A 25,062-nucleotide genomic window follows, 5' to 3' on the forward strand; every position below is an offset into this window, starting at 1 on the left:
TATTGCAGGCTAATTCTGCCCACTGCCAATAGTCTCACCGGCACAAGATTGACTCAGCTTTTCACCCTTCCGAGGTGGGTAAAATGGGAACCCAGATTGTTGGGGCCACTATGCTGACTCTGTAAACTGCTGTAAAGCACTATGAAGTGGCATATAAGTCTAAGTTCTATTGCTATTGCTATATCTAAGTAGTTTTCATGGCAACAAATACAAACCTTGGCACATATATGTTGTCTCACACAGTATCATCCCAAAGTCATTTTACCAATAAGCAGAAGCTATTAAAAAAAATCTACAAACCTGCAGAAAACCTGCCATTGCCTGTCTGTGGGCTGTTTTGTTTTTAGCTTCTAAATCTAATTTATACCACTTGACTTTCCTTGTGATCTTCTATCCAAGGACAATTTGGGTTGGCTTAGCTTTTTGAGATCAGTCACATATGACTAAGTGAGACCTGAAAAATAGCTACCTTTTCACAAAAAGCAGAAGCAAAGCGTATATGTCTGTGTTTTATATTTGTGTTCATTTACTGTTAGGTTTATGCTCCATAAAACATTGAGGTAAGACGGACACATACATTTTGCCCAATGAATTATTTGCTCATAAAAACCAATTCAAACACAACTTTGCAGACATGATAAATTGATTTTTCCCCATAAACCTGAAGCTTATTATGGCCGCAACTATGTCCTTTGAATAGATCATGAGAAGGTTATATAGAATACAAACACCAACCCTCTTTTATTTATTTCTTCTGTGACTCAAAACCATCCATCAGCAGAAACAATTAACATATGATGAGCTGTGGCAAAATAGTGCATTTTGTATAATTCTTACCCTGGTAGGTTTTTTTTTCCCCAACCTGAAGTGTTCTGCTTCTCTCTCTCAACCAAATTTAAATGGCCCAATCTTATTGTGTATGTACCTACATTAAGAAACTGAGAAACATATTTTCTAAAATATTATTCTTATTGTAAAGTTGGTGATTTTACAAAAGGTATCCCAATCTCATCCACCAGATAAAAGTCTTCTTAGAACTGTAACAAGAGTTGTATCATGATGGGATTCATTAGAGGAGATTTTTCCTATCTTATTGATATGGAAAGGGAGTCATGCTCTAGACAGCAGTCTCTGTGTTCCAGGGGCAGATTAAGGTCAAACTGATGCTCTAAACCTGATAATAATAATACTCTAATAATACTGCTCCTCAACGTTTCCATTGCTTAATTGACAAGACATAAGACTTAGTAAGTGCTGAAAACTAAAGTTGAGTGTAGCAGTGAAAGAATTAAAGCATGATCGTTAGGGGGGAAAAACCTCTATGGTGACCCCACTTCCTTAGTACCCTAAGCATGTGCTTATTTTTCTATTGGTTAATTCAGGACTGGTCTGTTCCAGTTCAGAAAAGTAGAGTACCTATGGAAGCAAACCTGACGATGTGCAGTTCAAACTGAATGACTGAAGAGATCAGTGATGGAAAGTTCACTGTCCTCAGATAGTATTTCCAGTGAATACTATTATCCATGAAAGATGATTGTGGGGTCATTTCTGATTCTGTGTGTTATCCATCAGTTGTAGACATAGTGTCTGGTGGCTGATAGAAATCTTGAATCAAAATGAGTTTGTATTCTTCCATTCTCTATACTTTGTTGCTGTTAGCTTATGGTCCTCCAGTAGCTGGTTTATCATGGCCAAGTCATGTTCTTTGCACTAGTCAATACAAGAAGAAAAACAAATTACTAGAAGTAGACCTGGGGACAGATAAATAATTCAAGAAGGACTAGGGGAGACATTGATAGCAGTGTTCCAATATCTCAGGGTTGCCACAAAGAAGAGAGAGTCAAACTATTCTCCAAAGCACCTGAGGGTAGAACAAGAAGCAATGCATAAAACTGGTCAAGGAGAGAAACAACTTAGAACTGAGGATAAATTTCCTGACAGAACAATATTAAACAATGGAACAATTTGCCTCCAGAAGTTGTGGGTGCTCAACACTGGAAGTTTTTAAGAAGATGTTGGATGAAGTGGTTTCCTGCCTAGGCAGGGGATTGGAATAGAAGACGTCCAAGGTCCCTTCCAACTTTGTTATTCTACGCTATTCTAAGTCTTCTTGTTTTACATATACCCAACATTCAGAAAACTGAGAAAACTATCTCTCAATGTCAAGTCTCCTGGTCTTTCCATTACTTTTTTCAAAGAAAAACTATTTCTCATAATTACTAATTGTTTCATAAAAGTAATCATTTCACAGTAGAGAAAATATTTTTTAACAGTTGCTAATATCCTACTAGTCGTAATAGTTAGATTTTCATTATATAAATAATAGAATGCATTACAAAATAACTAAGTAATTGGGTTTATACAAAAAGCTAAGCTATAATCATACATGTATGCCCATATTCACTAACCCAGAACTAAAAACTAACTACAAGCAGTCCACCGGGTGATTGCAACCCTCACTGTTTTCACTAGTCTGATTAAGCTGTTCATGTGAATACATCCAAAAGTTTTCCTTCTAAATCCAAAACAGTAGAACATCTTTCCTCATCAACCTTTACCTTTAAGGTACTATCAGAGCTCGGATTTTATGAAGTTTCTCATTTACAGAAGGGTTTTTTGCTCCTTTTGATAAGGACTTTCTCAACTCTTTTTAGTAGAAGGTCGCCGGTCCCCAATGGGAGATAAACTTGCTTGCTCTAAAGACTGTATAGTTTCTCCATTTCATCCACAGAACATTTGGTACGATCTGCATGGGAGATAAAAGAGAGGAATCTGTGTTAGAGTGCAGATGAGCTATTTTTTTTTTAAGTAAAGCATGGTCGGTGAATGGGAGAGGGCCTTTTCTGGGACCTGGAGGAAATTAGGGGGAAACATAATACATGAACTATTTTGATATTCTCACCCATGAGTTGCTCTGCGAGCGTACTGGATGAAGAATATTAAAAACAGGACTCAGGATTTCAGGTGTAATAGCCAAAATGTACACATATCCGATATGATGCATTAATGATGGATGTCTCTATTCCAGCAACTTATGATTGAATTGTCTGGATCTTTATAGGGAACCTAGCAGTATAACTGGGCATGTGATTGTACCAGGTCTACTATTTATTTTTAACAGTAATGTTATAATACAATGGTGCACTTCAAACATTTGTAATTAAATAATCCCTAATATGCCTGTTTCATATAGAATTATGCAAGTATAAACATGCCATAATTGTCCTTGAATAAATGCTAAATTTGGGTTACTACTTAAGCCCAATGCTGAAGAAACTGCCTGGACTCTAGCAAAATAGCCTGTTACATAGCTAATATGACCTGGAGGATTGAGAATCTCTATAGACTAATAGCCAATATGCTATTTTGTTGTTTCGTTCTGACTGATCACCTCATTAAATGTGACTCCGTTTGTTGTAGGAAAAAGCCAATGTAAGCTAGAGTTAATTAAGCAAGACCCAGTCAGGCAAATTTTATCTCCACGGCTTGAATGAGAATAGGTAGGGGAAAATGTAGTATTTCTCTGCATGATGTTAATTTCAACTTTTACTGAACATCTTTTCTAAGTTCACAGTTAAAGAACTATGAGGCAGTTATCTTTAGAACCTTTATGAGCCACTGTCTTCATTTGAAGTATACCAAGTTTTTTTTTAGGTCTTTTCTCTGATATAATCAATAATTTTAATTTCTTTCAAAGAATCTCTAGATCCTCCAAAAGGGAGTCGATGACATTGATATATAAAGCCTTATTTTTCAACTGGAATTCTTAGAAGATCTCATCAAAATCTAGTGAAATCAAGGTGATTCTAATCTCTGTACTTTGGAATGCCTTTCTTCTAGACAGTGATAGCAAACCTTTGTCAACACCGAATGCTGAAAAGGTTGCATGGGAACGTCATGTGCATGTGCACTTATCAGGACATCACTCTGGAAAAGCTAAACTTCCAGGTTCTAGCGGAACGTACACCTGACGATCAGCTGGCCAGGATGCATGCACAGGCCAGTTTTCAGTACTGCTGCGCATGCATAGGGATCATGCTTCAGAAAAGCCAAACCTCTGGGTTCTGGTGCACATGTGCACCCATAATCAGTTTGCCGACGCACATGCACACACTGGTTTTTGGCACTGCCGTAAGCATGAACAGCTGATTGGCGCATGGGCAGGCATGCCAGAAACCCAGAAGGCAACAGGCAAGGCCACGCATGCTGGGTTACATGGCTTCGCGTGCAGCTTTGGGCCGCGTGCCATAGTTTGCTATCATGGTTCTAGACATTCAAACAGCCAATTCTCCACTGACAATGTGTAAAAATATTAGAACAAATTATTTCAACATGATTTTAAACCAGGATTGAGCATTTCTAGTGACTCTCTAAGGATTTCTAGACATTGGATGACTTTGGATCTAATTTATTCCCACTTTTTTCCTTTAGGCCTTCAGGAAGTGCCCTATCACTAGGAAAATGTTTTGGCCACAATTTTTTTTAAATGGAAGACCAGGATGATATCCCACTTGGATAGAAGAGCCATTCTTAAATTCTAGATATTTTGAACACTACTCCCATACTTCTGCATTTCAAGGATACCTAGAAGCTTCTGTCTATCTCGTTTGCGTCCATTAATTTCTGAAAATCAAGTTTTAAAATTACCTATAGTCATTATCTACCAAATATAGATATCTTCTAATGAGGCAATAAAATACAGAAAAAAATGATTGGACATAAAATGCATTGGACCTCCCTATAGCAATTGTCTGCAAGAGGTCTATAAATATCTCAGAAAGAGGGTGTGATTGCTATCATAGATGAACCAATACAACATAAGTAAGGCCCATTCTGTTGTAGCTCTGTTTCATGCTCTGCAATTTCCTCTTTGTTATTAGTTTTTATAGCCTCCTGGTAAAACTAAGCATATGAAACTCCCTCAAATGTAAGAAAAATTACAGTGACTAGGTTGTTGCTTCTGTCTACCTACTTTTTAGATTAGAAGCAAACCTCTGGATTGACAATTCATGTGCCAATCCTTGTTTATAGTTGTATAGTCAAACATGTGCAACTGGGAATTCTGGTTATTTTTTACCCTTGGGTTACTCCTTTGTTATTGTCTTCTTCTTTTAATAAAGATAGCTAGTCAATCATGGCAGGCTGATTTACCCTCTTTTTTCTCACGTCATTTATCCAGTATTTTTTTTTCACAGAAGGAAATAATAGAGGCCACATAAATGTTTGCATGTATTGATGTGTGTGTGTGTGTGTGTGTATTTTAATTACCGTAAGTACCTGTTTTCAATTAAAAAAAATAAAAGGTTGTATTTTAATACATGCAAACATTTGAATTTTAAGTTTAAAAATAGGCAATAATGTGTGTGAAAATGAACATTCAATAGCGTGTGAAACTCCTGTGATACTAGTATTTGGTTTCCTGCTTCTTGAAAGGCTTCTAAAATCATTTCACACTTTTTACTTTCAGAAGACAACATGCAAATGATTCTATTCTGTAAGAAACTACTTAAAGCTTGCCACAGAATAAAGATCTATCGGGATTTTGTATCTCATGTTCAAAAATGCAGTAAACCCTCCGTTTAAACAGACAATTCAGAAGGCAGAAAGGACATTCGTCATGAATGGTCATAATTGATGTAAACTGTCTATGCTGTAATTATTCATTATTTTGACTTGATGTCTAGAGGGAAACTTTGTCTGCTATATTTGAAGTCTGCTAAACCAAGTTATTTTTAAATCAAGAATGGAGCATGTATAGAAAATATATTGCTGTGGGAATTTTGGCATGTTGTTAAGAATTGTTAAACTGATAGTAGAAATGCAGTTGTGTGGAAGAAGCAACATCTGGATTGATTCAATCCAGTTTATTTATATAGACTGAAGGTATGAATACACGTATGTGATTATTCTAAATAGAAAAAGAAACACACACACTGAAAATTCCAATATATACCATCCCTAGGGAGTTGTATTAATATAGAAATCTAGGATTACACACAAACATTAGTTTTCTTCCCATCTCTCCTCCAATTAAGGCTGCCAGTCATGGTAACCAAAGCAGTTTTAGTGCTTTATATTGGTCTGAAATGAAAGTGAAATGGCCCTTGGTCATTGGCTTCTCTTAAGTATATCTGTACATCCAACTACAGATGTCTTGGAAAAAGTGAGAAATCAAGAGCGATTCCAATTTAGCTTCAGACCTGAATAAAAGCCAGGTCCTCAAAATTCAAGGAGAGCGCTTTCTTTCCAGATAATAGGTATAACTCTTTTCTTAACTCAGAAGCCAAAGGATTTGGATCTCGGCTGAATTGCAATAAATGTGAAGGCTATTTTTCAAAATGATTGGAAAAACAATACAACTAACTGGATTTTGAAAGTACAAGAGTATTGGACTCCATTTCATTAAAGTTCAGACAATTTTATAGGGTGCCTGCCTGCTTCCAACCAGAGAAAAATATTTTAGCTGCGATGACTCAGATATTAAATCACCTCCTGGGAAGCTTTGAACAACACTTTCTGTCCAGCAAAATAATGTGCATTCTTGGAAATGTTTATTTTTATTTCAGTACCTATTTTGTCTTCCTACCTGCATAAGTATTTCTGATTCTTACTAATGCTTTCTTTTTTTTATTTGCTAGCTCTTTTGCTGGTAGGCCTCAACTTACAGCTGCAATTGAGCCTGAAATTATACAAGTTGTGGGAGTTGTTAAGCAAGTCACTATGTAACCATACTCAATTTTATGATCTTTTTACTGGTGGTCATTAAGTGAATGTGTGGCTGTTAAACAAACACATTTTTGCAATGTGCGGTTCTTTGGCCAGAAACCAGAAAATCAGAAACCAGCAAAAACTTCTGAATATTATGACCATGTAATAGTGATAGCACTTAGACTTATATACCACCCCATGGTGCTTTACAGCACTCTCTGGACAGTTTAAAATATTGCTCCCAACTATCTAGGTCCCTGATGGCGAATGTATGGCACGCATGCCAGAGGAGGCCAGCAGCGCCCTCTTTTTGGGCATGCGCGCTGTCGGCAGCTGCTCTTCTGGTTTTTGGCGCAGACTTGCGTGCTGACCAGCTGCTCTTCCCGGGTGCCAGTGCACTGGAAAACAGCCTGAAAGCAGCCAAAAAACAGGGCATTTTCTGTTCCATTTTCTGGGCTGTTTTCAGGCCATTTTTTGACTAAAACGGTCCGGAAAACAGCCAGGAAAATGGAAGAAAAACAGCCTGGAAAACAGCCAAAAACAGCCATATGTGCATTGGAAACCCAAAGACCAGCTGGATTTTTGGTTTCCAGTGCTCTGGCACACACATATGCACACACCTTCCAGTTTGGGCACTTGGTGCCAAAAAGGTTCGCCATCACTGATCTAGGTTCTCCAACCTTGGAGGGATGGAAGGCTGAGTCAATCTCAAGAATCAGTCTCCAACAGAATCAAAGCCCAGACTGTAAGCCGAGTTTGCCTGCAATACTGCATTCTAACCACTGCACCACCAGGGATCCTGCAGGCTCATGTAACCATGGCATGTGGCAAATGGCAATATGGGCCATTTGCCAAGTACCACCCACTTGACTAAGGGGGAGGGCATATTTGGCCCTTCGGAACTGGATTGTAAGTACCTTGGGTGTGGGGGGGGGGATGTCCATCATAATTTCAAATGTCACTGACTGACTGTATTGTGTTTTCACACACTACCTTTTAGTTTTGTGAGACAATTTTGATTTAAAAGATAGATTAAAAGCAAAAGTGAGGGGTATACTAGAACAATGTATAGGGTTGCTTTTTTGTTTTACTCACCTTTACTTAGAGTTGCCGATGCTATTTTTCCAGGTACAGCTAAGTTATCATTGGCCTTGCCTAATGAAGATTTGTCTTCATTCACTGTAATCGGACTGTTTTCCTTGGATCTGTTGGTACCGCTTTCCACTCTTTCATTACAGTCTGTCAACCAGCAATCAGTGTCTGAAGAGTCACCGGAGGCAGCTGGAGGTTGATTGTCCACTTCTTCTTGAGGAGAAGAGCTGTTAATTAAGTCCAGCCACAACTGTCTCTCTGAATGCAATAGGTTGCACAGTGAGGAAGAAGAGGAGCCTGTGGATTTCATCGTACTACTTTCTGGGGAAGATAAGGACTGTGGTAGTTCATTTAAAAAATGTGATGTTGAGGAAAGCTCTTGCTGGGCCTGTTTCCCAGAACAAATAAAAATAAGTAAAAGAGAAAGGGTTGTATTATTGTTATTACCAAGAATCAATAAATTCGCTTTCATACAGCTCCTTGGGTATCTAGCAGAGGTGGGCTGTACTTTCTTTAACAAAGGGTTTGCTGGTTGTGAGCGTGCGCACGCCCCTTTGGGAGAGAAACAGAGTCCTAATCAGCTCAGGCAGCTCCAGTGAGAACAGCAGGGGGCGGGGCGGGGAATGCAGCTGGGCCAGCCAACGAGCCAGAAAGTAAGTTATAAATGGATAGTTTAGAACATGGGGGGAGGGCGGGCTGAGCCCAGCCAGAGCTCAGGCTAAGGGTTCACCTGAACCCTTGCAACCATGCAGCAGCCCATCAGTGCCAACTAGATGTCTGGAACTTATGACTACTCTCATTTCATACTTCCAATATTTCTGGAGACAACTGTAGCCTAACTAACCACCCCTTGCAGTAATTCTGAGGCAGATGAAAACTACAATATTAATTCTGAGCTAGGCTTAATAATTTTAAAAACGAAGAAAAATAATACCCTGTCCCTTAAAAAATGGACAAAAATATCCAGCCTCGTATGCATGTATGGCGTGACTCTAAGCACCTTGGCCAAGAAAGACATTCATTTCCTACAATATGTTCCCTTGTTAAGTTTGGGGCCTCCTCAAGAATTGGTTGGCCACCATTCTTTACACTGAACCAATATTTTTAGAGAGTATTTTCAGGTTTAGGCCCAGGGTTTCCACAGGAAGTGCTCTTCTCAAGGGCAAGGTTATTTCTTTTTATTGGTGCAGGTTATCCTCAGCTTACAACCAGTCATTTAGTGACTGTTTGAAATTAAAACAGGATTGGAAAAAAAGCAACTTATGACCATTTTCCATCACTTATGACCATTGCAGCATCCCTGTGGTCATGTGATCAAAATTCAGATGCTTGGCAACTGGTTCATATTTATAACAGTTGCGGTGTCCTGGACGTGATCCCCTCTTGTGACCTTCTGACAAGTAAAGTCAATGGGGAAGCCAGATTTACTTAGCAATCGTGTTACTGACTTAACTAATTCAGTGATTCTCTTAATGACTGTGGCAAGAAAAGTCGCAAAATGGGCATCTTAACAAATGTCTCACTTAACAACAGATATGTTGGGCTCAATTGTGGTCATAAGTCAAGGACCACCTGTACATTTTTGCCATCTGTTCTGAAGGTTGGAGGTCCTCTCAGAAGAGTATAGGAAGACGGCAGGTTAAAAGATGAAAACAGGCAACAATAGCCTCTTCCTCTGCTAAGAAGGCTTTCAGAATTACAGACCTTTTTCACCTTAAAATAGAAATATGTGTTTAATTGCATTTATTTTTTTCTACCATGGACTTGCATAGTCAATGTGCATGTATGTATGTGTGCAAACTTATGTATGGATGCATGTCTGTGCATGTCGGCACACATATGCACTTGTTCCTCACCACAGAATTCAACTGAGTTGGAGGCAGTTGGAAAGGATTACCTTATCTTACTAAAACAGCAGAAAACCATTAGGAGAAAATATTGTGCCTTGCATGGCCCTCTGTTCTAATACCATAATTCCTTATTTGATATTTGCAAACTTGACAAGGCTAAAACCTGCATCTCTCCATTCCTCCAGCAAAAGGCCATTAATTATATGTAAAATACCTCACCGGTGAATATTTTGAAGTCATGGTTTGGGGATAACAACTAGACTCTAGACTGTCTGAATTACGTGGAACCATTATTCAGGATAAACACTGAGGCAGCTCAAATCATTTTAATCCTCAATACATTACATTTATTTTTAAAAAGGAACCATAGAGGTTTCAAACAACATTTCTGTCTCACTGGAACTAGGATAATCAGGTACATAGTCCAGAAGATGTTATTTTGAAAGGTTTGTTCTCTAAATCAAGAATGAGAAGTTTGTCTGACGGTGGTTCTTTGGTAAGTTCTTACTAATGCTGGCTAAAATATTCTTTCCACAGAGCCTCTTTGTTCTATTACACATCCCGGGGATTTCTCAACTTCAGCAATTTTAACATACAGAGACCTCAACTCCAAGAATTTCCCAGTCAACACACTTGCTGGGGAATTCTGGGGCTTGAGGTCCAAACAACTTAAAATTGTTGAGGTTGAGAAACTCATTGTAGATGCTGATTGGCTTCCAGAAGAAGCACAACCCAAATATCTTATTGTATTCCCTTGAGAGCTGGAGAATAGTAGCTAAGACACTGAGCTTGTCGATCAGAAATGTTGGCAGTTCGGCGGTTTGAATCCCTAGTGCTATGTAACTGAGTAAGCTCTTGTTACTTGTCCCAGCTTCAGCCAACCTAGCTGTTCAAAAGCAAAAATGCAAGTAGAAAAATAGGGACCACTTTGGTGGGAAGGTAACAGCTTTCTGTGCACCTTTGGCACCTAGTCATGCCAGCCACATGACCACAGAAACATCTTCAGACAGCGCTGGCTCTTTGGTTTTGAAATGGAGATGAGCACCGCCCCCTAGAGTTGGGAATGATTAGCACATATGTGGGAGGGGAACCTTTACCTTTACCCTTTTACTGTTTCCTCTAGCTTCCTTCCTAGCTCCCATCATCTCTAATCTCCTCTTCAAATGAAGATGCCATTTTTATGTTCCTTTCCTGATGCTCTGGGGGTCAGGCTGCATCATTTCCCAGTCCCTAATGTGTCTACTTGGTGTGTTTGTTTGTTTTTACTTTTTCTTCCCCAAGGAAAGAAAACATGGTGAAAGGAGAACAGAAAAAGAGAGCTACCCTTCCTAATGGTGCTCTTAAATACTTCTCCAAGGATCAACTCAAGGGAAGATCAGCAGGGACATTCAAGCACAACAGTAAAACAACCATAATGGTCCTTATTATTGGAGAAGGGAAAAGCAAAGCAAAATCAGAAACTTTGTGAAAGGGAATTCAGTGGGGAGTGGTATTCTCGACTGGGTAAGAAAGAAGGTAGCCCATTAGGATAAGGGGCATTGCAGTCCATAAAATCCATGATGTGCATCTGGCCTTTTTTTGTCTTTTAATTCTTTGAGAAATAAATCAATCCATTGTAAGGCAAGAGGCTTGTGTGATTATCCTTTAAACTTTTACACTAAATCCCACTGTGCAAGTTTTTTTTTTAAGCCAACAGGTTGCATCCCTTGATGTTTGATCAAAAGTCCATCATCTTGAATTTTTTATGCATTTTGCAATTATAAACTGCTTGGAGAGGATTACATGACTGGTAGTATAAAATGTTTAAAATAAATGATTCCTTAAAAGAAACAAAAAACCCTAGTGATTTGCTTAACATTTATTTTGTCACATGACTTTAAACAGGATAAACAATTCACAACTCTTTCTACAGATTGCCTATCTTGGAAGCTATTTTTTAAACTATACAGGGTGACATTTGGACAAGCCATTTAGCAAATGGTAGCAAGTTAATTACTATAATTCATACCAAATCAGACAGCAGCAACTGATCTGAATATGGAGGGGGTGGTGTCTCTGCATTTATTTCTGGATCTTCATGCTCACTTTCACTATAGCATTCTGAAACAAGATTGCAACCATTAAAATGTGGAAGACATTCTATTTAATGTCCTGTAAAATAAAGCACATTTCATGATTACTTTAATTGAAAGCAGAACATATTGATTTCTGACCCTATCATTCAGAAAGGGAATTTTGAATGCAAGCAACTTTCTTGAAGAGCAACTTCTTGTTTTTCCTAAAAACCCACTTTCAAAATAGAATAAAATTAGGAATAGCAATAGCTATTCCATTCTATTCTATTCTTTCCTAGAAAGAATAGAATAGAATAGAATAGAATAGAATAGAATAGAATAGAATGGAATGGAATGGAATGGAATGGAATGGAGGGGAGGGGAGGGGAGGGGAGGGGTGGGGTGGGGTGGGGTGGGATGGGATGGGGTGGGATGGGATGGAATAGGAATAGGAATAGAGAGGAGAGGAGAGGAGAAGAGAAGAGAAGAGAAGAGAAGAGAAGAGAAGAGAAGAGAATACACAAAGCTGTGTTTGTATTGTTGCAACCTATCCTTAACTCAATTGTCAGTCTGTTTCATATCTGGACTACTACTTGAGGAGAGAAAAAAGGCTTACATAAAGGTTCGTGTAAGCCTTATATAAAAGCTATATATAAAGCCTTTATATAGATTTCATATCTTAGGGATTTTACGGCTCCAATTCAAACATCCTTCTTCATTAGGCTTATTGGCTGGGCTATTAAGAGGTTAAGTTCAGCAATAGTTTGTAGCCACAAGACACTCAGTGTTTTGGGCATCTTCTACATGGATTAATTGAATTGGCACAATGGCAAAAGCCTTGAATAGGAATGAAGAAACTGATATATTTTGAAACAGCCTAACATTTTAAGCCTTTTCATTGCTGAATCTGCTCTGTGCTCTTGCAAAGACCTAACCCTGTGATTTAAAAAAGAATATTACACAACCATTCATATAATTTTAGTGCATTTGCCCATAAAATATGCGGTCTGATACATTTCACCTTAAATGAGCATTTTGTACTCATTTGATCCTATTAATGAATGTTTGCACACATTTTAATCTAAGATGTGCATGCTCATTTATGTTTTTGTGCGTTTTTTAGCTGATATCCCAGCATGAAAACTGAAGGAAACTGCTATATTCTTTCTGTTGATACAAATAGAAATCAAGTCAGATGGTTTAAGAATGCATACTGAACCAAGTCCACCCATATCCCAGAACTAATCCTGTCCCTATCCTGCAAAATGTTTGAAGTTGTTCAATACTAAGGATTCATTTTGGTCTAATCAAATATTTAAATTCCCTACTGTTTCTCCCCACCCCCACAAAAAAAAGTAATCTTCATATACAAAAGCACAATGAGATTCCTTGTAAAAAGTTGACATCTGAACTTACCTTCTTCATTTTTTTTATTAGCCTGTTGGTCTAAGACTGCCACGCCTAATTTATTTAGCCATCTGAAATTTAAAATGGAGATACATTTGAATAGAATAGCAATAGCAATACTTATATACCGCTTCACGGTGCTTACACCCATCTCTAAGAGTGTTCTGACCCAGGCTTCCTTAGAAAGCAAGAAGCAAAGTCTTAGTCCCTGCAAAATCTCTTTTACTTACATGACTGTGAATTCCTTTCATTCACAGTTAGCAAGGTTTAGTAAACAGTATTTCAGAGGAATGTTTATCCACACACACCTTATCTCGTTTGCAGTGCTGCCAGATAACTAGTTTCCAAATGCACAGCAAGGCAAACCTGGCACAGAGTTTCTTAAAGTCACACAAGAACTTGGCCAATCTTGGTTGGCCAACCAACCAAATGAATGAATTGTTTCCTGCAAAAGCCCACTCCCTGTTCATTCCTCTTTTGTTTCCTATGGGAGAGGCCAATCACCTCCAAGGTATGGCTTTACTCCTAATTCGACCCTGCTTTCTTAGTTGTTCTTGTCTTCTGGCAGCTCTGCACATGCGCAAACTGGGAACAAGTTCCAGCTGTTCTTCTGCCTCACTGCTGTCCCTCTCTGTCTCTGAGGCAGAGCCCTCGTCTGAGCTTTCCTTAATCCCCAGGACTGGCCCATGTTCCTCCCCAACCTCTTTATTGTCTGACTGCACTGGCTACCAGCGGGCTACAACAAAGGGGTTTTACAGAGTCAGCATATTGCCCCCAACAATCTGGGTCCTCATTTTACCAACCTCGGAAGAATGGAAGGCTGAATCAACCTTGAATGTCATATCAAGTGTGTCTTAGAACAGCATAGACTAATATGTGTTCATGTAAACTGATAATTTACTAGAGTATGTATTAAAGTAAACTGAATCAAACCTACCAAGCAGACATAATCCCTATTAAAGTTCTTCACTCAAATGGAAATAATTGAAGATATTTATTTGCACTTCCACTGCTGTATATCTCAAAACAAACCTTCAAGTATAGGCTACATTCAATTTCTCATTTGCACAGATAGTTGTTTTTGGGACACAACTTTCTTTGAGCAGGAATCCCTCTGCCAGCTGTATTCCATACACTAGGATAAAGGCGAAAATGGCCTTCAACCAACTCCTGGTGGCATCAGAGATATAATTGTACAGTTTTCTTGACAACAGATTTTCCACAGTCTTCTTTGGGGATTCTTGCCTTGATTACTTTATAAGTAACTCCACACAGTGAACATACATAATACTCCTTCCTCACCTATTTTGGTCACAATAGTCCTGTGAGGTAAGTTGGACTGAGAGAGAAAGTGAGTGGCCCAAAGTCACCCAGTTAGTTTTCAAGCCTAAAGTGGGACTAGACCTCACAGTCTTCTGATTTCTAGGCCACCACCTTAACAAAAGCCATTGAACTGACACTTTAGACAACAGTCTATAAAGAAATAATAATCAAAACAATATAATTAATCCACTGAAAGAAACTGAAGTTGGGTATTTATTTTTACTTACATATTCATTTCGTGTACATTTTCTGCTGCAAAATAGAATGTCTTGATTTGTGGATGTGTGATCTTCATCGCGCTTCCAAACAAATTAAAACATATGGGAAAATATTAGACTTTCTAAAAGTTAGGCTGAATAAAAGAATCAGAAACATTTCAATACAGTGAAAATATCCCTGTAATGAAATACAAACTTTTTGAAAATCCATCAGGCTGCAATGTTGTGCTCTCCTTTTTCCAGAATAAAGCAATATCATGCATTTGGGTGGATTACTATTTAAGCAATGTTCAATCCCAGCTTTATTCTGCTTTATTCTTCTTAATTCGCTGTAACTTCAAAATAATTTGTAACTTTCCCAAAGACCAAAACAGAATGCTAGACTTACTGTTTTTTCTTGCATTCTGTTGCTTGATCCACTGTGAAGTTGGGAAGGTTGAGGAAGCCTTCTGCTTTCTCTGCCTAAGGGGGGGGGGGGAGGAGAAACCCACAAAAGATTAATGTATGCCATGTTATTCATAAAAATTGGATATTGGAAATTGATTGAACTTTGTATCACACTTCACATTATGGAAAATATATATTTTAGCTGCTTGGGCTAAATTATAAACCATAATATATTCTGAGGAATTATTTCCAGTAGTATATAACAAATAAGGACAAAATATACAGGACCTTTGCTCCAGAGGTGGGTTTCTGCTGGTTCACCCCAGATCAGGCAAACTGGTAGTGGCAGCAGTGGGAGGCTCCGCCCACCAGCCCGGATGCTTCTGCGCATGCGCAGAAGTGTCGCACAAGCAAGCGCGCATAAGCGAACTGGTAGTAAAATAAATTGAAACCCACCACTGCTTTGCTCCCTGCATTCTTTTTTAAAAAATAATTTTTATTAAGCACTTTAACCTTTAAAAACAGAAAAGAAAAAACCCAACACATACAGAAAAAACAAAACACATAACAATATAAAATAGTTTTATAGCCTTCTTTATAAGCTTACTTATTTAGCTTTCACATTTCTTTCTTCTACGTTGTCTTCCTGCATTCTTATACTCAAATGTTTAGCAGTTATTTAATTGGACAAGACAGGGGTTTATTTTCTATCACTAGCTCATAGGATTCTAGACAGCTGTAAAATCTGAAATAACTGTGTTCTCTGCAGAAATAGAGCTGCAGAAATTCAGATAAATTCAGGTTTAAATAAAACAAACATAGACAAACAAACATAGATAGTCCTCAACTTAAAACAGTTCATTTAGTGATTGTTCAAAGTTACAACGGCACTGAAAAAAGTGACCTTTTTTCAGGTACAACCTTGCAAAAATAATTCTCATTTCCAAATTTTATATTAGAGTATGCTCTAGTATAGAGTATAGTATAGTGAGTATGCTATAAAATCCATTCTTCCCAGGAGTGGATTTTTGTACTTATGAAAGCTGCATTTCTCACATAAATGGCACCAAGTAAGAAGCCTGCAAGGTTTTAGAAAGATCAGTTCATTAATTTTTATTATCTTCAAATGCAAATGGAGTGTGAGTCAGCTGCCCATTCCTTGGTCAAAAACATTAGCAAACAAAAGTTAAGAAAAACTGGTTCAGGTGCTAGTGAACTAAAAACTATTCAATACCTTTCGTGCAGTCTGTTAAACTGTCCCTATTGTCAGTTAGGGAAAAGAGGCTAGATGGATATGGAACAAACCCTGGTATAAACAGAAGAACATGAACAAGCATGTGCCATAATACAAATTTCATAAAACACACACACACACACACACACACACACACACACACAAACATACATACATACATACATACATACATACATACATACATACATACATATATATATATATATATATATATATATATATATGCTGGTCTTGTTGTATTCGGGTCTTTTCCCGTGTAAGATTGCAACCCTCTATAGCAGCACTGCTGGACAGTTTTGTGGTAAACCATTTACCATAATTAGAAAGTAGATCCATCAGCAACAAAACTCTTTCTCCTTGTCTAATTATGATGTTTTCTCCAAATATAAAGAGTTTTGGAGGCTATATATCCCTTTCTCTATTATTTTACATATTCTGAATCATTAACATTACTTTAGGAGGATTCAGATTCACATTTGTGCATTTTTGAAAAGAACTCTTAGTTCTCTGGGAAAGAATTCAACACAGGTAAAGGCAGGAGGCAAGGGAAGAAAAGAATGACCAGCAGCAAAGTGGATGGACTGTGTTACATTGATGATGGATGAACAGGATAAATCACCCTGGAGAAAGTCTATCCAGGTGGCGGTTGCTAGGATTCAAAAACAACTTGATAGTAATAATCAATCAATCAATCAATCTGTCTGACTTTGCACGGTTCATTTCAGGATTTAATAAAAACTAAAGTAGATCCCTATTTGCTAACAGCCTGTGTGATTCAATGAGAATTGACTCTCCTGTAATTGGCAAACATGTGTGGAAAGGGCAAAATGTAGGCTGAATTAATTTAAAAGCCTAACGAATACTTATATTCTCTGGAAGCTCACTGATAGACTAGGAGATATACAGCACAAATCTGCTGTTGCTAAGTTACATACCCCAGAATCTCTGGGCAACAAAAGATATTGTTCAAAGATAATAGTCTTCTTCCTTCATAAAAATATTATTTCCCATCCTGAAGAAGCATAAAGCAAGCATGGCTGGCCAAGCAATCGAAGGATGAACATTGTTTCTGAGACGAAGGTATCTGCCTCAACAAACAGATCAGTGACTAAAATTTCCATTTATAAAATTAGAATGTGAAGTGAGGATAGGATTGCAGAGAATAGTGAAGGTTACAAATCACCATATTCCTAAAACCCCAGGAAATAATGGGTGCTAGGTTGCAATTACAATTTCTTCTTGCAGAAAAAGCTTTTGATCTTGAAAACTCTATTTCTATTGGGAGACATAAAACAGCCTTGCCATTTTTACATCCAGTGCACTTTTGCTAACAGAAGCCACCTGTTTATAGGGAAGCCCCAAGAAAAATAAATGCTAGCAAATGCTGGTCAGATGCTTAACCCCTATCTGAAACCCAAAACTTATATCTAGTCAACATGGTTAGAATACAATGCATATTCTTTCTCAACCAAGAGAGTTTGGGTTTGAGCTGTCTCCATCCCTGATAAACAAAAACAATGGAATTTAAGACCTCAACATGGCACTTGATTCAAGAATGCATTCTCATTATTAGAACTATCTTCCTTAGTCAAAGACATTATGAATGCATTAGAGCATTTCATCTCATAGTGGTACAAAGAAAGTGAATGCTTGCACAGCAATTGTTTTTTCTTGGCAGTTAACTGACTGTTTCCATGTGGAAGTGAAACTTGAATCATAATTTCTGTTTATAGTACTACAAATAATTTCTTTGCTCCTGAGGTCTATGATCTTCCACTGACAGGCATTCGTGGAAAAACTTTTTCCTTCTCACAGATAATCAATCTCTTTCCCTTGGGCATAAAAGATTATTCTATAATTGTGAGGTTATGTAATTTTGAGATCTTATTTTATGCTGGGTTTAGAGAGCCTGAGGATACCCACATGACCAAAGAAATCTATTGTTTTCCACTATGTGACTATTAGGTGGGAGAGACACATGTCTGCACATGTGACTGGTGCCTTAAGTACTTGGAGCACCACACGTGTCCACTTGTAAGAGCATTTCTTAGGTAAGATGGCTGAACTTTTTATTGCTCTTTATTCATGAAAAATCATTTGTGGAGTAATAACTTAAAAAGAGCAAGACTTCTATGGACCAACTAAGAGATTTTTATTTACACAGCCTTCATGATCAGACAAAATTCAACTATCAAAATCTCTTTTCCCTTCACTATTCAGTAAAGATAAGTCCTGATGTAGTTTTAGTCTGATCATCCATGGTACCTCTAGCGGTAAGCATTAAATAATCAATTTTTCAGTCCCAAATTTTTAGAGGCTGGAGAGAATACCGAATGGTGCCTAAAGATTGCTGAGGTGTTCAGAACGCTTCCAGTGTACAGTACACTATCAAAAGAATCACCCACAAACCTCTCTACAGGTAAATGGGCAATATAGGTCTTATTGTGGTGGTAATGCTTTGAAGCTCACAGCCAAAACCTTATTCCCAGCCTTGTCCTACATATATCACATTCCCTTTTAAGCTAAGCAATATAATGCAGAGTACAGGAACGAGATAAATGTCTATGGAGATTCTCAGTCATCCAGCTCATTGTTGTCCCAAAGTGCTTTTTTCCCCAAGAGGCAAGTGGACTCTTGAAAAAAAGAAGCTGAAGAAGCTTCTTGGACAAGAAGCGAAACATCTTCAAAGAAAAACCAGAAATTCCAGTTGCCTCTGGGGGAAAAAGCACCTTTGGGACAGGAAAGATATAAGAAATAATAAAAAGGAGGGAGGGAGGGAAGAAATTGTTTACCAATTAATAATATTCATAATAATTCTCCACCCCTTTTCATCTCTTCAGACAGTCCCTGCTCCTATCACATCTACATATTGTTTCAGACACTGTCTTTTCACCTTTAAATTCCTCACTTCTGTACTGTCAGGATTTCATCAACTCCATCCACTTTCCTCTCTTCTCAATTCATTCCATTTCTTTCATGTGTTTACTTTTCAGCCCAGTCCTTGTTCATTCTGTCTATAGACCAATCCACTGCAATGTATCCTTTTTATATCTGTTAGTCATTTTATATTCAGTCTATATAATTCAGCACTCGTCCATCTTCAATTTTCTTCATGGTTTACCACAGACCCTTCCCTCTCCATTTAGTTTACTTTTATATTTCTTTTGACATACCTAGTCCTCATGTTTTCTAACAAGATGGGCAAAATCATGTTTTTATACACAGACATTTTCCTTTGACAATAATAATTTCTGGGAACAGGCTACTTATTATATATCATTCACTACCATTCTATTAACATTTGCCCATCCTAACATTTTTCCATTAATTTTTCCCTCTTTAATAAACAATCTGCCACAGTACACAAGTACTGTATACGTTTATATTCTATTTAGGTATAACATGCAATAATTCACCTATATTTCCTGTCAGCTACAAATATGTTTGCCTTTGATATTTTAGTTTTCAGATCCTATTTCTTTTTGCATCATACAATTTAATATTCATTGCAAATCTTTCAGATTTTCAACCAACAACATGGTTGAAAACAAAAATGTACATTCATGTACCTAGCCAAAAAATCTGTAATATCACCAAAACATCCTTGATATGTTTATACCTCAATTCTTTAAACAACCAAGTGGTCATATCCTGTTCAGTGTTAAATCTACACATTCTGTTTATCCTCGCTCATAGTTTAGTTCCAGCATATATCTCTCTTATCACATTCAAGAAACCATCTGCTATGCTATATTAGCACAAACTATTTTCTACTTCCAGCCTATTAAATGTATCATATATTTAATAAATTGCCTTGAGTTGTTGTGAGGAGTAGGGCAGTTTAGAAATACAGGTAATGAATAAATCATACATTTTCTATAGTCTAATCAACAGATGTATAATTTTTTTTTCCAAATTCATACATTTCACTGTCTTACTCAATGGCCATCATTGAACTATTCTGTTGCTGTACAAAATATTCTGGAGCTCTATCTGACTATGTGTGACTTTGGGCCAGTCACTCTTTTTCAGCCCAAATCATCTCACAGGATTGTTGTTGTGGAGAAAATAGAATTAGAAAGGAGTATTGTGTGTGTTAAGTTATTTATAAAAAAATAACAATAAAGGTGGGATATTAAATAAATAAATTGAGAAAAAACATACAGCAGATGGAATTCTTCTTATCATTCTTGCTACAGGGCAATGAAAATATAAGAAAAGCCATACTAGACTAAGACAAAAGCCTACCAAGTCCTGCATTCTTTTCGCACAATGCCCAAGGAGATACCTTTGGGGATCATCAGGTGGTAATCAATATCATCCCATCTATCACATGGGATGTGAAGAACCTGTAGCAGGACTCTCTCAGGAATTAGAACTCTCAGGAATTAGCAAGAAAAACAGTGTCTGCCGAAAATGGTAGTTCAGTAAGATATGGATGGGGAGGACTATATGCTAATGGTTGTACAGTGGTTCTCAAACTTTTCTTCATCACGAACCCCCTTTAAATATCTTTTGTGGCCAGAGACCATGGCCACAGACCACCAAGATTTAACTCAAGCTTTAAATCATAACATTTTTTCAAGCCTTTGTGAACCTAGCATCCACAGACCACAGGTTGAGAACCACTGTGGAATAAAAACCGTAGTTTGATTGTTGATGACATATGTCATGACAATGGTAACAAATCAAATCCCAAAGGATTATAAGGAACAAAACTGTGAACAGAAAAGAGCAAAATGCTTTCAGAAGTGTTGAGTTATCATTCATAAGACTTGCTATAGTCTGAATCCTAATGGGAAACCCTAAGTAGATTGTAATGCACTAATTCATTCTAGCTTTTCTATGGAAATAGCTGCTAAATGCTTGAGTGTGTGTGTGTGTGAGTGTGTGTGTGTGTGTGTGTGTGTATGTATGTATGTATGTATGTATGTATGTATGTATGTATGTATGTAATATTTGTGCTGATAAATAAATAAAGGGAGACTAGTATAGATCTATTTCAAGCTATTTAGCTCTCATCAGCTAGCCATACCCTTGCTGGGAATCGAACCTGTGCTCTATTGCCTCTTAGGCAGATGTGTTATCCATTGAGCTAACCATAACCATACACACACATGTGTGTGTATGTGTGTGTGTGTGTGTGTGTGTATGTGTATATATATATATATATATATATATATATATATATATATATATATATATATATATATATATATATATATCTCCAAGAATAACATAGGAATCAATTAAATTGAGTGATCATTAATTAAGACCGTGATTCCATTTTTAACAAGCAAATCATGCTAATTAATGTTGAGTGGATTTCCCCATGAATATCTCCAACTGTTTTAGAATCAAGTTTAAAATGATTGTTGTCAATTCTATCTATTTAATGGTTTTTCATTCTTCTTTTCAGTAAAACCTCAGAGGCAGTAGTGAACCAAAATTGAAACTATTTGTTTAACAACACAGTTAAAACAAAGGCAAAAGGATAAACCCTCTTCAGCTTTTCATGTCTTCAAACTAATCAGGACACACTCCTCACCAAAATCTTGATGCACAGTATCCATGCTATCATTTAATAGGATACTAAAAATACTGTGATATCCATAGATTAAGAGTAGAATTCTCTTAGAACAAACTTCTTAATCAAGGAAAACTTCTGACACTGAACCATCTAGGACTAAAGATGTTATCTAGTCTGATAATAAAATGTCTCCAAGAAAATATCTAAGAGAGCATCAAGGACTCCACAGTTACCAAACCTTACAGTGGATCAAAGAGATACTGATGTCAGATTTATTTTAAAAAAAATATCAAAACAACCTTAGCACCTTGACTCCCAGAAGGCAACAAGAGCTGTTTCTGTATTCTAATTGGATTAGAATCTCAACATTTAAATTGATTCATATTTCTAGTCACCTTGGAATCTCAAATGAATTATACTTTGGGGAACTGGTGTTTTGCCCTGCTTACCAGTCGTGGGATTCAAATAATATAATAACCATTTCTCTGCCTTAATGATTTCTTCCAACAACCAATTCACCAAACTGCTCAGAAACTTAACAACCGGTTCTCCCAAAGCGGTGCAAACGGGCTGAATCCCACCACTGGTCCAGACATCTACACTATAAGTAACCCCCTAACTAGTTGGTTTTTCAAAAAATGTTATGCCAGATTACCTTTATGAATGCAGTATGGTAAGAAAAATTTAGTCATATTGAAACACAAGTCCTATAATCTCCATACAAGGCAGTAACTGCAATTATAGATATTGCAATATGGAGACCACAAGAGTGGAAAAGACAGATAAAGGTCAGTTGGCATAATAACAATAATAGAAACAGAAACTATTTATGTTAAGCTTTGCTGACACTAATTTATCAGTGTAACTTCCTAAAAAAATGAAGGACATATTTAAATTATTTATAAAATGCCATCTCGGAACAAAACTGCTCTAATGGAAAGGACATCTGTGAATCGTACATGGGTGTAAGGAAAGTGGGACATAAATGCTTATATCCAATAAAGAAATTGCTTGGATTGTCGATCTATAAGTTCATTTGCATCAAGCTAGTGAGCACGATTAGGCAAAAAGAGCACAAACAGTTTTCATTTGTTGACTGATTCAATCACGCTGATGTAGCTGACGTCTCACATATTATTTTGAATATGGGCGGTATTCAAAATAATAATCTAAATATATAAAAAGTATTGAAACAGCCAGTTTGATTTTTTTTTAAAAAAGGTGAAACAGATAAAAAACAAAATAGCAGCGAAACATCCCAAGATGCTTTCCATTAATTGTCATACATAGCATCAAGCAGGTTCCACTAGCATGTTATATCCAAGTTGGTACACAAAACCATGTTTCAAGGGCCTTCCAGAAGGCCAGCAGAGTTGGTGCCAGCCTCATAGAGGGGTAGAGAGGAAAGATGTAGCATTTGTAGCCATTCTGACATACTCCAGTCATAACATTTTCCCTTTCCTACCTAACAAACTGTAGGGGGAAAAAGAATGTGGATAGGATTGATTGCACAGAAGTGGGAAATAAATGCATTCTTCTCTTCTTACAAACCCCAAACTTCTCTCTGGCTGTTGGTTGACATGAGATATAGTTTATTAACATATTTTTTTATCAACAACAGACAACCCCACTATCCCCGTCAGAAACAGTGTCTTTCCCACCATTGTTGAATTACCTCATATATGACACTGAAATGCACCAGATATATATAGTTAAGTTTTAGGCAGGATTTAATTGTAGGGAAGTACAATTCTATTTTGGTTTCTTTATAGAAATGAAGAAATTGACATTCTTACCAGTTGATTGCTATACCAGTATAAAGACGAAGCCTTCAGGACACACCAAAACTTTTTCCATTTGTTGCCAATAAAGCCTCCTTTTTCCTTTTTTTTATACAGCCAACCCTGACAATCAGCCAGTCCGAGATCCTTACATGAGATCCTTCGGCGACTCATGGTGTAAAAACCTGTGTGATTAGAAGCAAGTGTCACTTTAATACACACAAAAAACCCCAAGCTGAATATTATTTTTACTTTTAAATGCACCCTAGGATTTTCAGGGTACAAACTGTTCACAGAGTTAAATTAGTGAAAGCGACGCTTTCAGGAAAACTCCCTCAGAGTGAGAAATATATTTCCAATGAAAATCAGCTGCTAGTTTTTACCCTTAGAGATCTCTCCAGCAAGTATTAATGTGTGGCTAAAATATCCTTCGAAGCTAATTTGCCTCAAAATTATTGGTCACAGCTGATAAGGCATTTGTCTTGCTTCACACACACACACACACACACACACACTCAGAGACACCATTATTGACATACCAAAGCAGTTTAGTCCAAATGAAGAGCATGTCATTGTTTTCTGCTGTCAAACCAAAAATTGAACAGAGTACGAAACAGCAACCGCCACCAGCACTACCACAAGCTGATTTGAAAAGCCCTCAGCTTCACATGAGTAAGATATCAATGTAAACAAAAAGAGGAACAAAGCAGACTCAGTACCTTGATTTTTCTTTCTCGTCTTCTGACGCAAAGGGATCTGCAAGGCACGCAGAAAAGAAAGAAAAGAGGAAATTTCAATTGATGTTGTAACATTTGCAGAAGACGGAGGAGGAGGAGGAAAAAGAAGAAGAGATGGAGGTAGAGCTTGCCATAGAATGCAATCTTTCAAACAGGCTCGCCACACAGCAAATGGGAAAGCCAGGAGCTGAAGCATAACATGCTCTAATTAAAATTGATTCATGTGGAGCTCCTAGAGAAAAAGTACTGCACTCTTCTCTCTTTCTCTCTCACTCTTTCTCTCCTTTCTTTCTTTCTCCCTCTCCCTTTCCCTCTCCCCCCCTCTCTCTCTCTCTCCCTTCTTTCTCTTTCAGTACAGCTTCCTGTTTCACACCTGCAGCAAGCTAGTCTGTGTAAGGGTAGCTAGATACAGGAACACAAACCAAAAAGCAGCCATCTGAAAATGAAGCTTTTGCAGCTTTATATCAGTCCCTAATATTCAAAGGGTAAAATAAAACATTGTGTGTCCAGGACTCAATGGTATGTAAAGTATGAAAACCTGCCCATCCCACATGGCATAACTACCATTAATCTTTGTATCACTCAGCAGCCATTCCCATGGCAGAGCTCGGCAAATAGCAAAGAATCAGGGGAAAGAGAGAGAGTCAACCTATATTTTTGTCACCAGTTTGTACCACAACATAGCCAAGGTAATCCTACTGAAATCAATAAGACATAAAT

The 25,062-nt window shown here is 37.5% G+C and overlaps 1 protein-coding gene across 1 annotated transcript in view; it reads right to left on the bottom strand.

The window, feature by feature from the left end:
* Window positions 1-587: 587 nt before the first annotated feature.
* The window catches only part of IPCEF1 (interaction protein for cytohesin exchange factors 1), a 41,315-nt gene continuing 16,840 nt past the window's right edge, over window positions 588-25,062 (bottom strand). Inside the window, 13 exon segments of the mRNA XM_032216685.1 lie at window positions 588-1,620; window positions 1,623-1,710; window positions 2,559-2,572; window positions 2,575-2,652; window positions 2,655-2,705; window positions 2,708-2,746; window positions 7,804-8,188; window positions 11,659-11,750; window positions 13,121-13,182; window positions 14,662-14,733; window positions 15,041-15,114; window positions 23,621-23,790; window positions 24,325-24,361. Coding sequence (XP_032072576.1) covers window positions 1,400-1,620; window positions 1,623-1,710; window positions 2,559-2,572; window positions 2,575-2,652; window positions 2,655-2,705; window positions 2,708-2,746; window positions 7,804-8,188; window positions 11,659-11,750; window positions 13,121-13,182; window positions 14,662-14,733; window positions 15,041-15,114; window positions 23,621-23,790; window positions 24,325-24,361 — 1,383 coding nt within the window. The 3' untranslated portion in view covers window positions 588-1,399.

Source organism: Thamnophis elegans, chromosome 4 (assembly GCF_009769535.1).
Source record: "Thamnophis elegans isolate rThaEle1 chromosome 4, rThaEle1.pri, whole genome shotgun sequence".
Classification (NCBI taxonomy): domain Eukaryota; kingdom Metazoa; phylum Chordata; class Lepidosauria; order Squamata; family Colubridae; genus Thamnophis; species Thamnophis elegans.